This window comes from Callithrix jacchus, chromosome 3 (assembly GCF_049354715.1).
Source record: "Callithrix jacchus isolate 240 chromosome 3, calJac240_pri, whole genome shotgun sequence".
In the NCBI taxonomy this organism is placed as follows: Eukaryota; Metazoa; Chordata; class Mammalia; order Primates; family Cebidae; genus Callithrix; species Callithrix jacchus.
In genome coordinates, this window is record NC_133504.1 from 107161558 (window position 1) to 107177737 (window position 16180).

The following is a 16180-nucleotide window of genomic DNA, read 5'->3' on the forward strand; positions in this document are numbered from 1 at the left end:
CTTCATTTATGAAGCTTAGTTTTGCTGGAAACAAAATGCGTGGCTGATAATTGTTTTGGTTAAGGAGAATAAAAATATAACGATAATCCCTTCTATCTTTTAAGGTTTCTGCTGAGAAATCTGCAGTTAATCTGATAGGATTTCCTTTATAAGTTACCTGATATATTTGCCTCACAGATCTTAATATTCTTTCATTGATCTTGACTTTAGATAACCTGATGACTGTGTGCCTATTTGATGACCTTTTTGTGACGAATTTCCCAGGTGTTCTTTGAGCTTCTTGTATTTGGATATCTAGATCTCTAGCAAGGCTGGGTAATTCTTCCTCATTTGTTCCCTCAAATATGTTTTCCAAACTTTTAGATTTCTCTTCTTCCTCAGGAACACCAATTATTCATAGGTTTGGACATTTAACATAGTGCCAAATTTTTTGGAGGCTTTATTATTTTTTAGTTATTTTTTTGTCTTTAAGGGATTAGGTTAATTTGAAGGCCTTGTCTTTGAGCTTTTTATTCGGCTTGTTAGATTCTATTGTTGAAACTTTCCAGTGCATTTTGCATTTCTCAAAGTGTGCCCTTAATTTCCAGAAGTTGTGATTATTTTTACTTATGCTGTCTATCTCATTGAGGATTTTTCCTTTCATATTTGTATCATGCTCTTTATTTCTTTAAGTTGGACATCACCTTTCTCTGGTGCCTCTTTGATTAGAATAAAAATCGACCTGAATTCTTTTTATGACAATTTGGAGATTTCCTCTTGGTTTTAATCCACTGCTGGTAAGCTGGTATAATCTTTTGGGAATGTTAAAAAATATTGTTTTGTCATATTACTAGAATAGTTTTTCTGGTTGCTTTCCATTTGAGTAGACTATGTCAGAGGGAAGATCCGGGACTCCTGGACTGCTGTTTAGATTCTTTTGTCCCACAGCGCGCTCCTTTAATATGGTGTTATCCCCCTTCCCCTAGATGTGGGGCTTCCTGAGAGCTGAACTGCAGTGATTGTTTTTGCCCTTCCAGGTCAAGGGACCCAGCAGAGCTACTGGGCTCTGAGCTGGTACTGGGCTGAGTCTGCAGAGTCCTGTGATGTGATCCATCCTCAGGCCTTTCAGCCATGGATATTAGCACCTGCTCTGGTGGAGGTAGCAAAGGAATGAAGTGGACTCTGTGAGGGTTCTTGGTTGCGTTTTTGTTTAGTATGCTGGTTTTGTGTTAGCCTCCAGCCAGGAGGTGGCACTTTCAAGAGTACAACATCTGCAGTACTATAGAGAGGATACCAACTTGCCCTAAGGACACTTGGTTATATATTCAGGTTTCTCAGTCTGTGGACAGAAGACAGCACCCAAGAGATTATAACTTTTGTCTCAGGCTACAAGGGAGGGTAGAGGGAGATCACCAGGTGGGTCAGGGATAGGCATTTCTGAGCTCAGCCTCTCCTTGGGCAAGTCTTGCTGTGACTGCTGTAGGGAATAGGGGTGTGGTTCCCAGTCTAGTGGAGTTATATTCCCAGGGGTTTATGGCTGCCTCTGCTGAGTCATACAGCTTGCCAGGGAAGTTGGGGAAAGCTGGCAGTCACATGCCTCACCCAGCTTCCATGCAGCATGAAGTCTTTTTTTTTATTTAATTTTTTATGTTTTGGGGTACATGTGAACAACATGCAAGATAGTTGCATAGGTACACACTTGGCAGTGTGATTTGCTGCCTTCCTCCCCTTCACCTATATCTGGCATTTCTCCCCATGCTATCTCTCCCCAACTCCCCACCCCCCACTGTCCCTCCACTATTCCCCCAAACAGACCCCAGTGTGTAGTGCTCCCCTCCCTGTGTCCATGTGGTCTCATTGTTCAACACCCGCCTATGAGTGAGAACATGCAGTATTTCATTTTCTGTTCTTGTGTCAGTTTGCTGAGAATGATGTTCTCCAGATTCATCCATGTCCCTACAAAGGACACGAACTCATCGTTTTAGGTGGCTGCATAATATTCCATGGTGTATATTTGCCACATTTTCCCTGTCCAGTCTATCATCGATGGGCATTTGAGTTGGTTCCAGGTCTTTGCTATTGTAAACAGTGCTGCAATAAACATTCATGTGCATGTGTCCTTATAGTAGAATGATTTATAATCCTTTGGATATATACCCCGTAATGGGATTGCTGGGTCAAATGGAATTTCTATTTCTAGGCCCTTGAGGAATCGCCACACTGTCTTCCACGATGGTTGAACTAATTTACACTCCCACCAACAGTGTAAAAGTGTTCCTATTTCTCCACATCCTCTCTAGCATCTGTTGTCTCCAGATTTTTTAATGATCACCATTCAAACTGGCATGAGATGGTATCTCAATGTAGTTTTGATTTGCATTTCTCTGATGACCAGTGATGATGAGCACTTTTTCATATGTTTCTTGGCCTCATGTATGTCTTCTTTTGTAAAGTGTCTTTGCCCATTTTTGAATGGGCTTGTTTGTTTTTTTCCTGTAAATCTGTTTGAGTTCTTTGTAAATTCTGGATATCAGCCCTTTGTCAGATGGGTAAACTGCAAAAATTTTTTTCCATTCTGTTGGCTGCTGATTCACTCTAATGACTGTTTCTTTTGCCGTGCAGAAGCTGTGGAATTTGATTAGGTCCCATTTGTCTATTTTGGCTTTTGCTGCCAATGCTTTCGGTGTTTGGGTCATGAAGTCCTTGCCTACTCCTTTGTCCTGAATGGTTTTGCCTAGATTTTCTTCTAGGGTTTTTATGGTGTTAGGTCTTATGTTTAAGACCTAACAGGAAGGAGTCCAGTTTCTGCTTTCTGCACATAGCTAGCCAGTTTTACCAACAGCATTTATTAAACAGGGAATCCTTTCCCCATTGCTTGTTTTTGTCAGGTTTGTCAAAGATCTGATGGTTGTAGATATGTTGTGTTGCCTCCGAGACCTCTGTTCTGTTCCACTGGTCTATATCTCTGTTTTGGTACCAGTACCATGCTGTTTTAATTATTGTAGTATTGTTTGAAGTCTGGTAGTGTGATGCCTCCTGCTGTGTTCTTTTTGCTTAGAATTGACTTGGCTATGAGGGCTGTCTTTTGGTTCCATATGAAGTTTAAGGTGGTTTTTTTCCAGTTCTGTGAAAAAGGTCATTGGTAGCTTAATGGGGATAGCATTGAATCTGTAAGTTACTTTGGGCAGTATGGCCATTTTCACGATATTGATTCTTCTAACCATGAACATGGAATTTTTCTCCATCTGTTTGTGTCCTCTATTTTTTCGTTGAGCAGTGGTTTGTAGTTCTCCTTGAAGAGGTCCTTTACATTCCTTGTTAGTTGTATTCCTAGGTATTTTATTCTCTTTGTAGCAGTTGTGAATGGCAATTCATTCTTGATTTGGCTCTCTTTAAGTCTGTTATTGGAGTATAGGAATGCTTGTGATTATTGCACATTGATTCTGTATCCTGAGACTTTGCTGAAGTTGCTTATCAGTTTCAGGAGTTTTTGGGCTGAGACAATGGGGTCTTCTAGATATACAATCATGTCGTCTGCAAAAAGAGACAATTTGACTTCCTCCTTTCCTATTTGAATACCCTTTATTTCTTTTTCTTGCCTGATTGCTCTGGCTAGAATTTCCAGTACTATATTGAATAGGAGTGGTGAGAAAGGGCATCCTTGACTACTGCCAGATTTCAAAGGAAATGCTTCCAGTTTTTGTCCATTCAGTATGATATTGGCTGTTGGTTTGTCACCACACTGTCTTCCACAATGGTTGAAGTAATTTACACTCCCACCAACTATGTAAAATTTCAGAGGTTGTCCTATTGTACTTCAGTCAGCAATGCATCAAGAGGGGCAAAGTACATAGCTATTACTTTTTGTAATATTAGAGGATTGATCAGTGGGTTTGGTTTGGTATTCCCCCTCTAATGCATCCTAGAAAAGTTCTCTATCAACAATTCATCCTTACAATCAGCTGAGAGTGGTGGTTCAAACTTGTAATCTCTGCACTTTGGGAGACCGAGGCGAATGGATCTCTTGAGCATAAGAGTTCAAGCCCAGCCTGGGCAACATAGTGAAACCCTGTCTCTACTAAAAATACAAAAATTAGCCAGACATGGTAGCATGCTGGGACCTATAATCCCAGCTACTTGGGAGGCCAAGATGGGAGAATTACTTGAGCCCAGGAGGCAGAGGCTCTGGTGAGCTGAGATCATGCCACTGCACTCCAGAATGGGCAACAGAGCCAGACCTTATCTCAAACAAAACAAAACCAAACAGTATGTCCTTACAATAATGCCACAGCAGATTAGGATACCTTCCTCATTCTTTTTAATGACTTTTGGTATACCATTGTATATTCAATAAGTGTCCTATTGATGGGCATTGCAGGTGCTTCCAATATTTTTCCATCATAAATATTTTGCAGTAAATAGTTATATTCATGTATTATTTTGTCTTTTGCCTGTATCATAGAATTGAATATCTAGAAGTTAAGTTGTTGGGTCTAAGTTGTAAAAGCCATCTGCATAAAAATCTGAAAGCCTACATTTTTAGAAGGATATCTGTCAAATCAACTAGCAGAAAAATATTCCAATAAATTTTTATTCTCAATTGGTATTCATCTAAAAATATTTAAATGCAGTTTCTTTTTTGATATTAACCTCAAATAGAGTATAAGAAAATATCAACATTGTTATTGGTTATTGTCTTCTTTTGACAATTGCTATTATCTATTATCCAAATATACCACATAAATGAAAATTTGTCAGAAAGTTTTACAACTAAAAATAACTACAGAGGTTATGTCTAATTTCCATAAGTTAAAAATGAAGACATTACCATGTAAGAGATTGGTTTTCTTAAATGTATGCAGTAGGTCTTTAGGTTCTAAAGCTTTAGTTTAATGCTATATCCACTTGAAAATGACTTACTTAAAGGCATTATTAGCAACAAAAAAGTAAGTGTAAAAGTTTACCTTTGCTGTCAAATACCTAAATTTGAATGGACAACCAATAATTCCTATAGCCTACTTTAATGAAATTAATTCTGGAATTTGGAGACACGATGTTTTATGCTTTTATATAAATTTAAACTATTATAAATATATCAGCCTCCCTCAAGTCATTCATCACAAACTTACTTACCTCCACTATAATTCCATGTGTGTATATGTGTTTATGATATGTGTTTTTTACTGTCACTGGTAATTATTACTTTTGAAGTCAACCTTATTGTATCAACATTAACCTATGTAGAAAGTGGCTAAGATTTTGAATGGAAAATCTTAGATCCACAAAACTTCCATTTGGTTATATAAATAAATAAAAAGTAAGATTATAATTATTGTTTTCTTCCACAAAACAGAAGAAAACATTAACCTGTTTGTTAAGTATTTAACTAGAATATTTTCTATTTTGGAAAGCTTTTTATAGTTTTTTCTTAAATTCATAGTTATCTTTCAACTGGATTTATATTTCTATAAAAGACATTAAAATCATTTAAGCCAACAAAATCATGTCTCCATGCTATCCACCATGTTCTTTGCATATAGACTATAAAAACTGAGGCCTGAAAAGACTGAAGGGAGCCTTAACAGTGTTTAGTATATCAGTGAAAGCTACCAACCAGGGTAGGAGTTGTATGATATTACGCATCTCTTTAACACTTACCAGAAGGGTGAAGATTCTGTTCCTCTAAAAATTCAAGATCAAGCATTAGATCATCTTCATCTAGTTCACAAGATCCCAAATTATTCAAAACATCCTGAAAAAAAACAAAATCAACAATTAGAAACCCAAACACTGAGTAACTGAGGAAACACTCACATGTGGAAGCCATGAAGCAACAATAACTTCAAAATCAGAATAAGTTCTAACTAAATCCCAGAAATTATTTGACACCTATGGACTTTAAAATTATCAGTCCAATAAAAAATTCCAAGACTTATTCTAAATATTATTAACTTGTCCAATTATCTGCATATTCATTTTTTCCTTTTTATTGGTATGTATGTAAGTTATAATTAAATGGAGGTACATATGGACAGATATGAAAGATATTAGAAATCAGGACATGATTAGTTGATATGAGAAGTACAGTCAATTGTTTACGTGAATAAAAGCATCTTCAGTGATATTAAAAAGGAATTTTCACATTGCAAATACACAAAAAGCATATAAATGTTTTTCAGGTACATAGAAGCCTATGAAATGAAACTTCAGTTACTTTTTCTAATATTTATATTTCAAGTATAGGTAACATTCTTCTAACACATTTAATGAATTGTTTTTCAAACAACTTTTGTTTATGGTGACAACTGTGAAATATTAATTTAGACTATGCTTGGAAGTGAAAAATTGGCTACCATTTTCCAATTATTTGTTTTACATTAGGAGTAATGGGCAGGAAAACAATCTATACTAATTCAATTAAAATTAATTATTGACTTGCATTATACCATAATATATCAGAGTTGAGATTATGTCTCCTATTTTATTTTCAAGAGGATAAACAGAAAAATAAACTAGAATGCTACACTGGGAAGTCTTGAGAAGAGATGGTAATGTACTGAGGTACAGAGGCAGGAACTGCTGAGAAAGGAATAAAGTACTTATTTGTATATTTGTCTATATAAATAGTTGATAAAGGTATTAAGAAAAGTAAGAACTTACATTTAGAGTCTAACAATGAAATGATAAATGTACAAAAAAATAGAACATCAAAGATGTAAAAAAAAAAAAGCAGACTAAATACTAAACGATGCCACACCATCTCAGGTCACTTTTCAGCTAATTTGAATGTTACCATAATTTGTAGCTAAAGTAGTATTCATTAAGGAAAGCTACTGATATTTTCAAATGGACAGTGAACACTTTAGTTCTTGGGATTAAAAGTAAGGACATTGGGACTTTTAAATAAACCACTTTTACTTTAATAATTCCAATTAAACTGTAAAACATGTCATATGTGTGATCCATGAATACTGCACATACAATGGTTTGAAAGATAATAAGTATATCCAAATCTAAGTGCTTCTTTCTCCAAATAAAGGTCATGAATAATTTAAACTATAAAGAATTACACTCGCTTATTGGAAGCTCTGTTCCATACAGTGTTGGCGATAGTTCAGTGAGATTAAGTTACTTACCTATATACATTAAAAATATGAGAAAATATAGGCAACAAAAGATATGCTGTCATACTAAAACTGCAAAACAAAGATTAAAATAACAACAAAACATAATTGAAGTTGTAGAGAAGTGAGAGTTTTTAAAAAGGAGATTTTTGTGAAAACACTGATATGAGTGTTTATCAAACTATCCACATGAGAGAATCTTAATCAGGGAGTCAATAATATATTAGTCAAAAATACATATTATAGTGAAGGCATAGTAATTTATCCAATTTCTAATGGGGGTAAGTAATTTTACACTTGGATTTTGAATTCATTGGATTTAACTGTATCCTTCCAAAATTTATAAAATATCCTAACCCCCAACACTTTAGAATATGACTGCATTTGGAGACAGAGCCCTTAAAGAGAGAATAAAGGTTAAACAAGGTCATATGGGTGGGCACTGCAATGGGACTGGTGTTCTTATAAGAAGGAGAGATTAGGACACAGACAGCACACAGAGAGAGTGATAAAGACACAGAGATGTGAAGAACTGTGTGAATTCACAAAGGGAAGGAAGATAGGCAAGCCAAGGAGAGAGGCCTCAGGAGAAACCAAACTTGCCATCACCTTGATCTTGGACTTCCAGCTTCCAGAACTGTGAGAAAATAAATTTATGTTGTTTAAGCTACCCAGTCTGCAGTATTTTGTCATGGCAGCCCTGGCAAACTAATACAACCAACAAGACTTAGAAAGCAATGAAGAACAGAACAAAGGAAATAAATGAATGCCTGGCATAGGACTGTCATTTTTTATTATACCAAATGAGGATATCTTAGATATTATAAACTTCTAGAACAAGGTTTTCACAGCATTTCTCCTTTTTAATTGGAACCACCATACCCAATCAACGTAGCTTTAAAGGGAGCTACCAGATTTGTACATGAGCCAAACTCCTTCTCCTTGGTGAATGATCCAAGATGGACCTCTTAACCAAACTTGGTGACCAAACCACCATCCCAGGAATGAAAAAAAGTCTGTTTGATGATAGATACTGAAAGATGCAAAACACTGTCATCATAGGGGCTATGGATTTCATTGTGGAGCCAAGACCAGAATAAACCTACTTTAAAAGTTTTTAAATGTCATCTTGTTCCTATTTCCAGCAATTCCTGAGATCCAGAGGCATACATGATGTTTTCAAGGTAGGTTGTTCAACCCTGTTTTGAATTTTGACAATTAATGCATTCACCCACAGTTTGAAATAAAATTTTAAAAGATTTTATTTTTTTAACAGGGAAATATTACAATCTCTGTCACTGCTATTCTAAGATTTCATATAAGAAAGCAACACCAATAAAGTGAACTAAATTTGGAAAATTCACTACATTGTTCCAATTTTACTCTCCTTTTGGAGGTGACACTTGACACTTGGACTAGCAGGGTTCCATTTGCCACTGGTCTAGATGAATTCCTTCCTAAATCTACTTATTCTAAATTGCTTTGCTTTGATATTGTGCTTACAAAGCAACTCTCCTGTTAGTGTAGAGGAGAATCTTTGAAGCTGGTGAAACCTCATAATAAAAGGAGAGTAGATGCAGCAACACAATATGTTACCAAAAATAATCAATGGTAAATTCATAAATCTAAAACAGTCTTTTCCAGGTCTCTCCCTGAAAGGCACCAATAGCAGCAACAATCCTTTTGCTGACAGCCAGCACTGATATTGGTCAATCCTAGAGTCTGGATACTTGCTGCCATATATCTATTAATAAATAATGTTAATAAAATTCAAGGTCCTTTACTTATTAGAGAAAGGGGAAAAAAAGAAAGAAACGAAAAAAGACAAAACAGAAAGTTTCTGGAACAATCCATTTGTTGCCAAGAAAACAAAGTTCACCTAAAAAAAATAGTCAGTGGCTGTCTGGAAAGGCTAGATAAGGAAAACAACTTCGATGGCTTCTCGCTAGGTAATCTGATAATATGAGCATTAAAAAAAGTAATCAGTAAGGCTAAATAGAATAATTTGAGACTATTGAAGGTTAGCTTTTTTTCTAGAAAAGAAAAAATGAAGGATATTAAAATATATAAATTGGGTAGAAGATCTTTAATTTATATTGGTTTCCATGGAATATTATGCAGCCATCAAAAATGATGAGTTCGTGTCCTTTGTAGGGACATGGATGAATCTGGAGAACATCATTCTCAGCAAATTGACACAAGAACAGAAAATGAAAGACCACATATTCTCACTCATAGGTGGGTGATGAACAACGACAACACATGGACACAGGGAGGGAAGCACTACACACTGGGGTCTATTGGGGGCAATAGGGGAGGGACAGCGGTGGGGGGAGCTGGGGAGGGATAACATGGGGAGAAATGCCAGATGTGGGTGAAGGGGAGGAAGACAGCAAATCACACTGCCACGTGTGTACCTATGCAACTATCTTGCATGTTCTGCACATGTACCCCAAAACCTAAAATGCAATAAAAAAAATTTATATTAGTTTCATAGTTAATATATGGGTATTGTATTTTCCTTTTTTCCCCTTTCTTTTCTTTTTATTATACTTTAAGTTCTGAGGTACACGTGCAGAACGTGCAGGTTTGTTATATAGGTATACATATACCATGGTGGTTTGCTGCATCCATCATCCTGTCATCTACATTATGCATTTCTCCTAATGCTATGCCTCCCCTATACACCCATCACCTGCTATCCCTCCCCTAGCCCCCCACCTCCCGACAGGTCCTGGTTTATGATGTTTCCCTTCCTGTGTTTTCATTGTTCTCATTGTCGATGTGTCCATCTGTTCTCATTGTCCAACACCCACTTATGAGTGAGAACATGCGGCGTTTGGTTTTCTATACTTGTGTCATTTTTTCTTATTATATGTATGTTTACAAAATGTAGTCATGTCTTTCTTTCTGGTGGTATAATCAGGGATCTGTAAGTAAACCAGTAGTACCAAAAATAGTTTGGTACTAGGAATAGTAAAAACTGTCTAGCACCAACGGTCACATGTAGGAATCAGATTTAAAAAAATAAATGCAGCAATTAATTAACACCAATGATGACACCCAAATATAAGAGGGTGCAATTATGCATTTCAGACAATTGATAAATGAGCAGAATGTGTAAACAGAGTGTTATCTAAGCAAAAATAATTTCTCATTTCCTGGTAGATAAAAATACTAGATAGCCCTACATAATAATGAAATAATCAGGAAAGTCCATGAATCTTTTTTTTTTTTTTTTTTTCGAGATGGACTCTTGCTCTGTTGCCCAGGCTGAAGGGCAGTGGAGCAATCTCAGCTCACTGCAAAATCTGCCTCCTCCTGCCCCAGGTTTAAGCAATTCTCCTGCCTCAGCCTCCAGAGTAGCAGGGATTACAGGTGCACACCACCATGCCCGGATTACTCTCTTTGTAGAGAGGGGGTTTCACCATGTTGGCCAGGCTGGTCTTGAACTTCTGACCCCGTGATCCACCTGCCTGGGCCTCCCAAAGTGCTGGGATTACAGGTGTGAAATTTTTAATAATATTAATATAGCAGGCCTACATATTAAAATAACAAGAAAAGTGTTAAAATAACACAAGCAAATGGGATTTAAAAAGAAAATCATTTTGTGAGAGGACATCTATATTACACAAAATTAAGAGGTGGACTTGAACTTAAAATAAAAAGCGTAAGAGCACATAGCAAGTAGAGTTTAATTGTAAAAGAAAAGTTCAACGTTTTCGCCAGTATCTTGGGGTTGAAGCTTCTCTGAATATACAGCAAATTCCAATCACTTGCCCCCAAAATCATCTAGTGGACAAGTCAGAATTTTAACATTTAAGAGATGGCTTTCTTGTAGGCCTGGTTTGGTTAAAGCCTAGGAAAGTGAAAACATGGACTTGTCTTACTTTTCTGAAATCCCAGGGAAATATAAATTCTACATCTGAAAATGTAAAAACAAGAAAAAGATGAAAAGAAATATAAATACCCAGCATTAACACGTTTGTAACCAGTTTTAATGGAAGCATACTGATTTGCTTTTGGATCACTGTAATATGTACAATTTTTCTCCATTAAAAGTAGCTAAAAGTGGGAAATTGTGTCATGTACAACAACATGGATGAACATGGAGGATATTATATCAAGTCAAATAAATCAGGCACAGAAAACAAATACTGCATGATCTTACATGGGTGTGGAAATTTTAAACAACCAAAGAATCTCAGAGAAGCAGAAAGTTGAATAGTGTTTACCAGAGGCTGAGGTATGTGTGGAAAGGGGAGATCAAGGACAAAAGTACAAAGCTTCAGTTAGAAGTAAGTTCTGGACATGTACAACATGATGACTATTGTGAATAATAATTTGTTGTATACTTCATTGCTAAGAAAGTAAAATGTTTTCACCACAAAAATGATAAATATGTGAGGTGATGGTTACCTTATTTATCTAGGAAGATAAATATGATTTATTCTACAGTGCACACATATATCAAAACGTCATGTTGTATACCATGAAACCACAGAATAGAATTTTCATTTTTCAATTCATAACATGAAATGTCATAGAATAGAGAAAACTAATGATACACATATAAAAGAAACGAAATTAAAGTGGTTGAAGCATTTAAGATAATCTGTTATATTACACTGGGTATTTTAATTACACATTAGAAAGAATTTACTTATATAAAGCTTACATCAATATTTTAAAACCATCAAAAATGTTATGTAATACATGCTCCAATTAATTGTTATGTAAGATTTATGTAGCTATTTTGAGAAAAGTTTATTGTTTAACTCTAAGGAAATGCTAATTATTAACAAAGGTCATAAGATTAGTAAATTGCATGCTAAACCAAACACAATGTTATGAAGTATTCTCTAAGCAGACATTTACAAATCTTTTAGCCATACCGACTAGTCATGTAATCTCCCAAATGACTTGATATCAAGAGCCATTAAGACTAAACTGAATAATTATTAGTGAAGTAATTAAAAAAATAATTTCAAAGCTCTAGGGATATGAAAATGAATGTAAAAGGTCTGGTGTCTTTCCCCAAAGATCTCACAGAAAAGCCATATTCTAGTAAAAAAAAACACCAATGCCCTTCATAAATACATCAAATATTATTTATAAATCAGCCTCTTATGTTTGCTTAGTGTGAATCAATTCTCCAGATCATGGTTCCCTTTGGCTGAAATAATAAAATTGAATTTATGAAGCTACAAAATTGAAAGGAAAAAAAAAAACTCTGAACACTCCTTTAAGATGTAACCATTCAGCTGGGCATAGCGACTCACATCTGCATTTCCAACACTTTGGGAGGCTGAGGCACAAGGATTACTTAAAGCCAGGAATTGAAGACGAGCCTGGGAAAACTAGCAAAACCCACTCTCTGCAGAATTTTTTTTAATTAACCAGGTATGGTGGTGCATGCCTAGAATCCAGCTATTCAGGAGGCTGAGGCAAGAGGACTGCTGGACCCCAGGACTTGGAGGCTGCAGTGAGTCACGACTGCACCATTGCACTCCAGCATCGGCAATGGAGCAAGGTCCTGTCTTAAAAAAAAAAAAATACAAGAAGGTATAACGATTTGATAAAGCCTGTTCCTAAACAACCTATTAGTCTCATATATCACCTTATTAATATTATTAAATTACTAAAACAGTTATTAATTGTGACTTACAGAAGCTATTAATCACATATCTATACTATTATATTTTAACCAAATAACTATCAAAATGGGCCTAAAATATCTAAGGGCAATATTTGACATGCTGGCTTGGATGTCAGTAGTTGTTTATTTTATATTTACTTGACACAGTATAACTGCTGGTCTAAAAGTGAAGAGAGGATTATTCAAATTAATAAGACATTTACAGCCTAGTCAGCATTCTTCTAGTCCTGCTACGTTATGATTAAGTGCTGCTAGGATATACATTTCTGTCACCATTTTTTAATCATAGGATTCTACAAATTGACTCCCAGGAAAACACTATTTTATTATTTTTAAAAGTGTGACATAGTTATTATCGATGACTCTCAGTCAAATGTCCTGTGTGAGTCTAAGTGCACATTCTGAGACTCACTTTACAATTAATTGCATTTGCCTTTTTCCTTGGAGAAGAAAGAGACTAACTAGGTATATATCCTTAGGTAAATCACATTATCCCAGGAAGATAAATTAAAAATTACAAAAAAAATGAGAGATGTACAAGTGACAAGATTTTATCGTTGACACAGTCAAGAACAAGACTGAGCATATGCAGTTTGATAAAGTAGAGCTGTACACATTACATATGCAGTAGAGAAGAGAAAACAATATACTAGTAATGTATATATTTTTAATACTGTAATTTCACTGTTATTTTTGAAAAGAGCAATTAACATGGCAACATTTTATAATTACTGCTCAGAGGATAGTTATTTAGTTTTGATTTCTGGATTGGTTTAAGAAAGCATAATCAATCCTTATGATAGACTTGTTTTCAACTCTCAGCATAGCAGCCACAAAGTATTTCCACTTGTTCTTTGCTAAGTATTGATTTACCTTATGGTTTTGAGTAACAGAATACATTTTAAATGAATATTTTCAAAAATGAATATTTTCAAAACATACATTTTGCAAAATGTGTATGTTTTTGGATTTGTAGTGGCAAGTCCAAAAACATCATGTTATTCATTATTATAACATGATGCCCTTATACATTTTTACAAAGCAGAATATTTTATTTTGATTGCTCTGTATTTCTGTATTTAAATGTGAAATACTTAGCAAAATGAGATTCTGGAGGGTATCCCCAGAGTTGTTCATTCTTCCTCTTATACTGATTAAAAGTAAATTATTTCATTACTTTTCCCAAGTAGCACAGTACTAAAATACTAAAACTTAAAAGTTATGCTATTATACTTGACTGTTTAGAAAAAGTTAACTTTTATATGGATTCATACTTTATATGAATTTAAACCAGTATCAGAATTCATGCAAAATTTAAAAATAACTCAGAACATTTTCATTTTAATCTGTGCATGGGAATAAAGTATATACGATTTTATTATTAAGTAATAAAAAACTGATGAGTATAAATATATTACTAAAGTAGAAAACTACCTAATTTAAAGTTAAAATTTAATGACTACTGTTGGTTTAAAAATTTATACTTTTTATCATAATTTAAAATAGTGGAGAAGAAAAACAAAAATAATATATTTAGAGGTTCTATTCTCATGAGAAAGTAGAACCAATGTCACAGACACCATGTCCTTGATTCTAAACCTAACTACGTGAGTTTGTATCACTGTCAATAAAGCAGTATTTAAATATTCTTTATCAAATAGACTTAACTACACTGAAAGCAATAAAATACCTCAATTACACAGTAGTTCTTTGGTAGGTGATGAACATGGTAATGGGGAAATTAACCTAGGAATTTAAAAAATATTTTAAACTTTTATAATTAAAAAAAGTCTGGGAAAAGTGGTTATTTCTAACCTTCTTTCTTCTTTGTGTACTAGAGGAATTGAATATTTCAGTAATGAAGGGTACTTCATTACCACCTAATCTGTGTTTCTGTCAACTTCTGCAACCAATTCTCGTTTCTCCACTTTATTTATAATTTTTCTACACTCTACTCATTACTCATTTGTGAAACACAAATTAAAACCACAATGACATACCATCTCCCTCTAGTTAAAATGGCTATTATTATTGTCGTTGTTTTTTTACGTTTTTTATTTTTTATTTTATGAGAACATGGTGGAAATATATATATATAACAATGTTATTATTACACATTTTACGTCTGTATAGAAATATTTCATGTGACATATATATATATGTCACCTATACACACCTATATATAGGCACATGAAATATTTCTATACAGACCTAAAATGTGTAATAATAACATCAGGGTAAATGGGGTATCCATCACCTCAAACATTTATCATTTATTTGTGTTACAAACAGAAGGGCTACTATTAAAAAGTCAGAAAAAAACAAGAGATGCTTGCAAGGCTGCTGAGAAAAAAGAACATGTGTACATTGTTGATGGGAATGTAAACTAGTTCAGCCACTGTGGAAAGTAGTTTGGAGATTTCGCAGAGAACTTAAAACGAAACTACCACTCAACTCAGCAATCCCATTACTGGTATATATCCAAAAGAAAATAAATTATTCTACCAAAAAGATAAATACACTTGTATCTGTGTTAATTGCAGCACTATTCACAATAGCAAAGACATGGAATAATTCCAGGAGCCCATCAGTGGAGGACTGGATAAAGAAAATGTGGTGCATATACACTATGGAATACGACACAGCCATAAAAAAAAAAAAAAAATCATGTCCTTTGTAGAAACCTGGATGGAGGCCATTATCAAATTAACTCAGGGACAGAAAACCAAATATAGCATATCCTCACTTATAAGTGGAAGATAAACATTGAGTAATCCTGGACACAAAGATGGCAACAATAGACACTGGGAACCACTTGGCATGTAGGAGATAAAGGGGGAGAAGGGTGAAAAACCTAACTACTAGGTACAATGATAACTACCTGCGTGATGGGACTGTCACACCTCCAACCTCAGCATCATGATACCCTTGTAACAAACCTGCACATGTATCCCTGAATATACAATAAAAGTTGAAATTAAGAAATAAAAAATAAAGTTGTCATTTATATATATTCATTGCCTAACACACCTAAAGACGTAAATGGTATGTGTCTATAGAATACTAAAATAGTAAATTCTTTGTCACTCAATCTCCTACATTATCTCTACCTTTGCAAAATTGATTCCTATAAACTTTAGCCAAACATACTGTGTTCTAAAAATGCCATTTGAATTTTTTTCATTGCACCTTTACTGAATGTATCCCCTTGCCTCAAATGCCTGTAAACACAAGGTAATATATTTATATTTTATTATATGACAGATTTTTTTACATATAATAGGTGCTAAAAATGCCTCATGATGATGATAGACAAGTTAAAAAACTTTTCTCCAAAACAATTGCCTTTTTGGGAGGATTACTTAAGGCCAGGAGTTGGAGACCAGCCTGAGCAACATAGCAAGACTGCATCGCTATA

General features: G+C 34.8%; 1 protein-coding gene across 18 annotated transcripts in view; it reads right to left on the reverse strand.

The window, feature by feature from the left end:
• Positions 1 to 16180, reverse strand: part of CCSER1 (coiled-coil serine rich protein 1) — a 1385530-nt gene that overhangs the window by 1131422 nt on the left and 237928 nt on the right. For all 18 annotated transcript variants that reach the window (XM_002806658.7, XM_054253144.2, XM_054253146.2 and 15 more), the window contains one exon: positions 5638 to 5731. In XM_002806658.7, coding sequence (XP_002806704.3) covers positions 5638 to 5731 — 94 coding nt within the window. The remainder of the gene's footprint in view (positions 1 to 5637; positions 5732 to 16180) is intronic.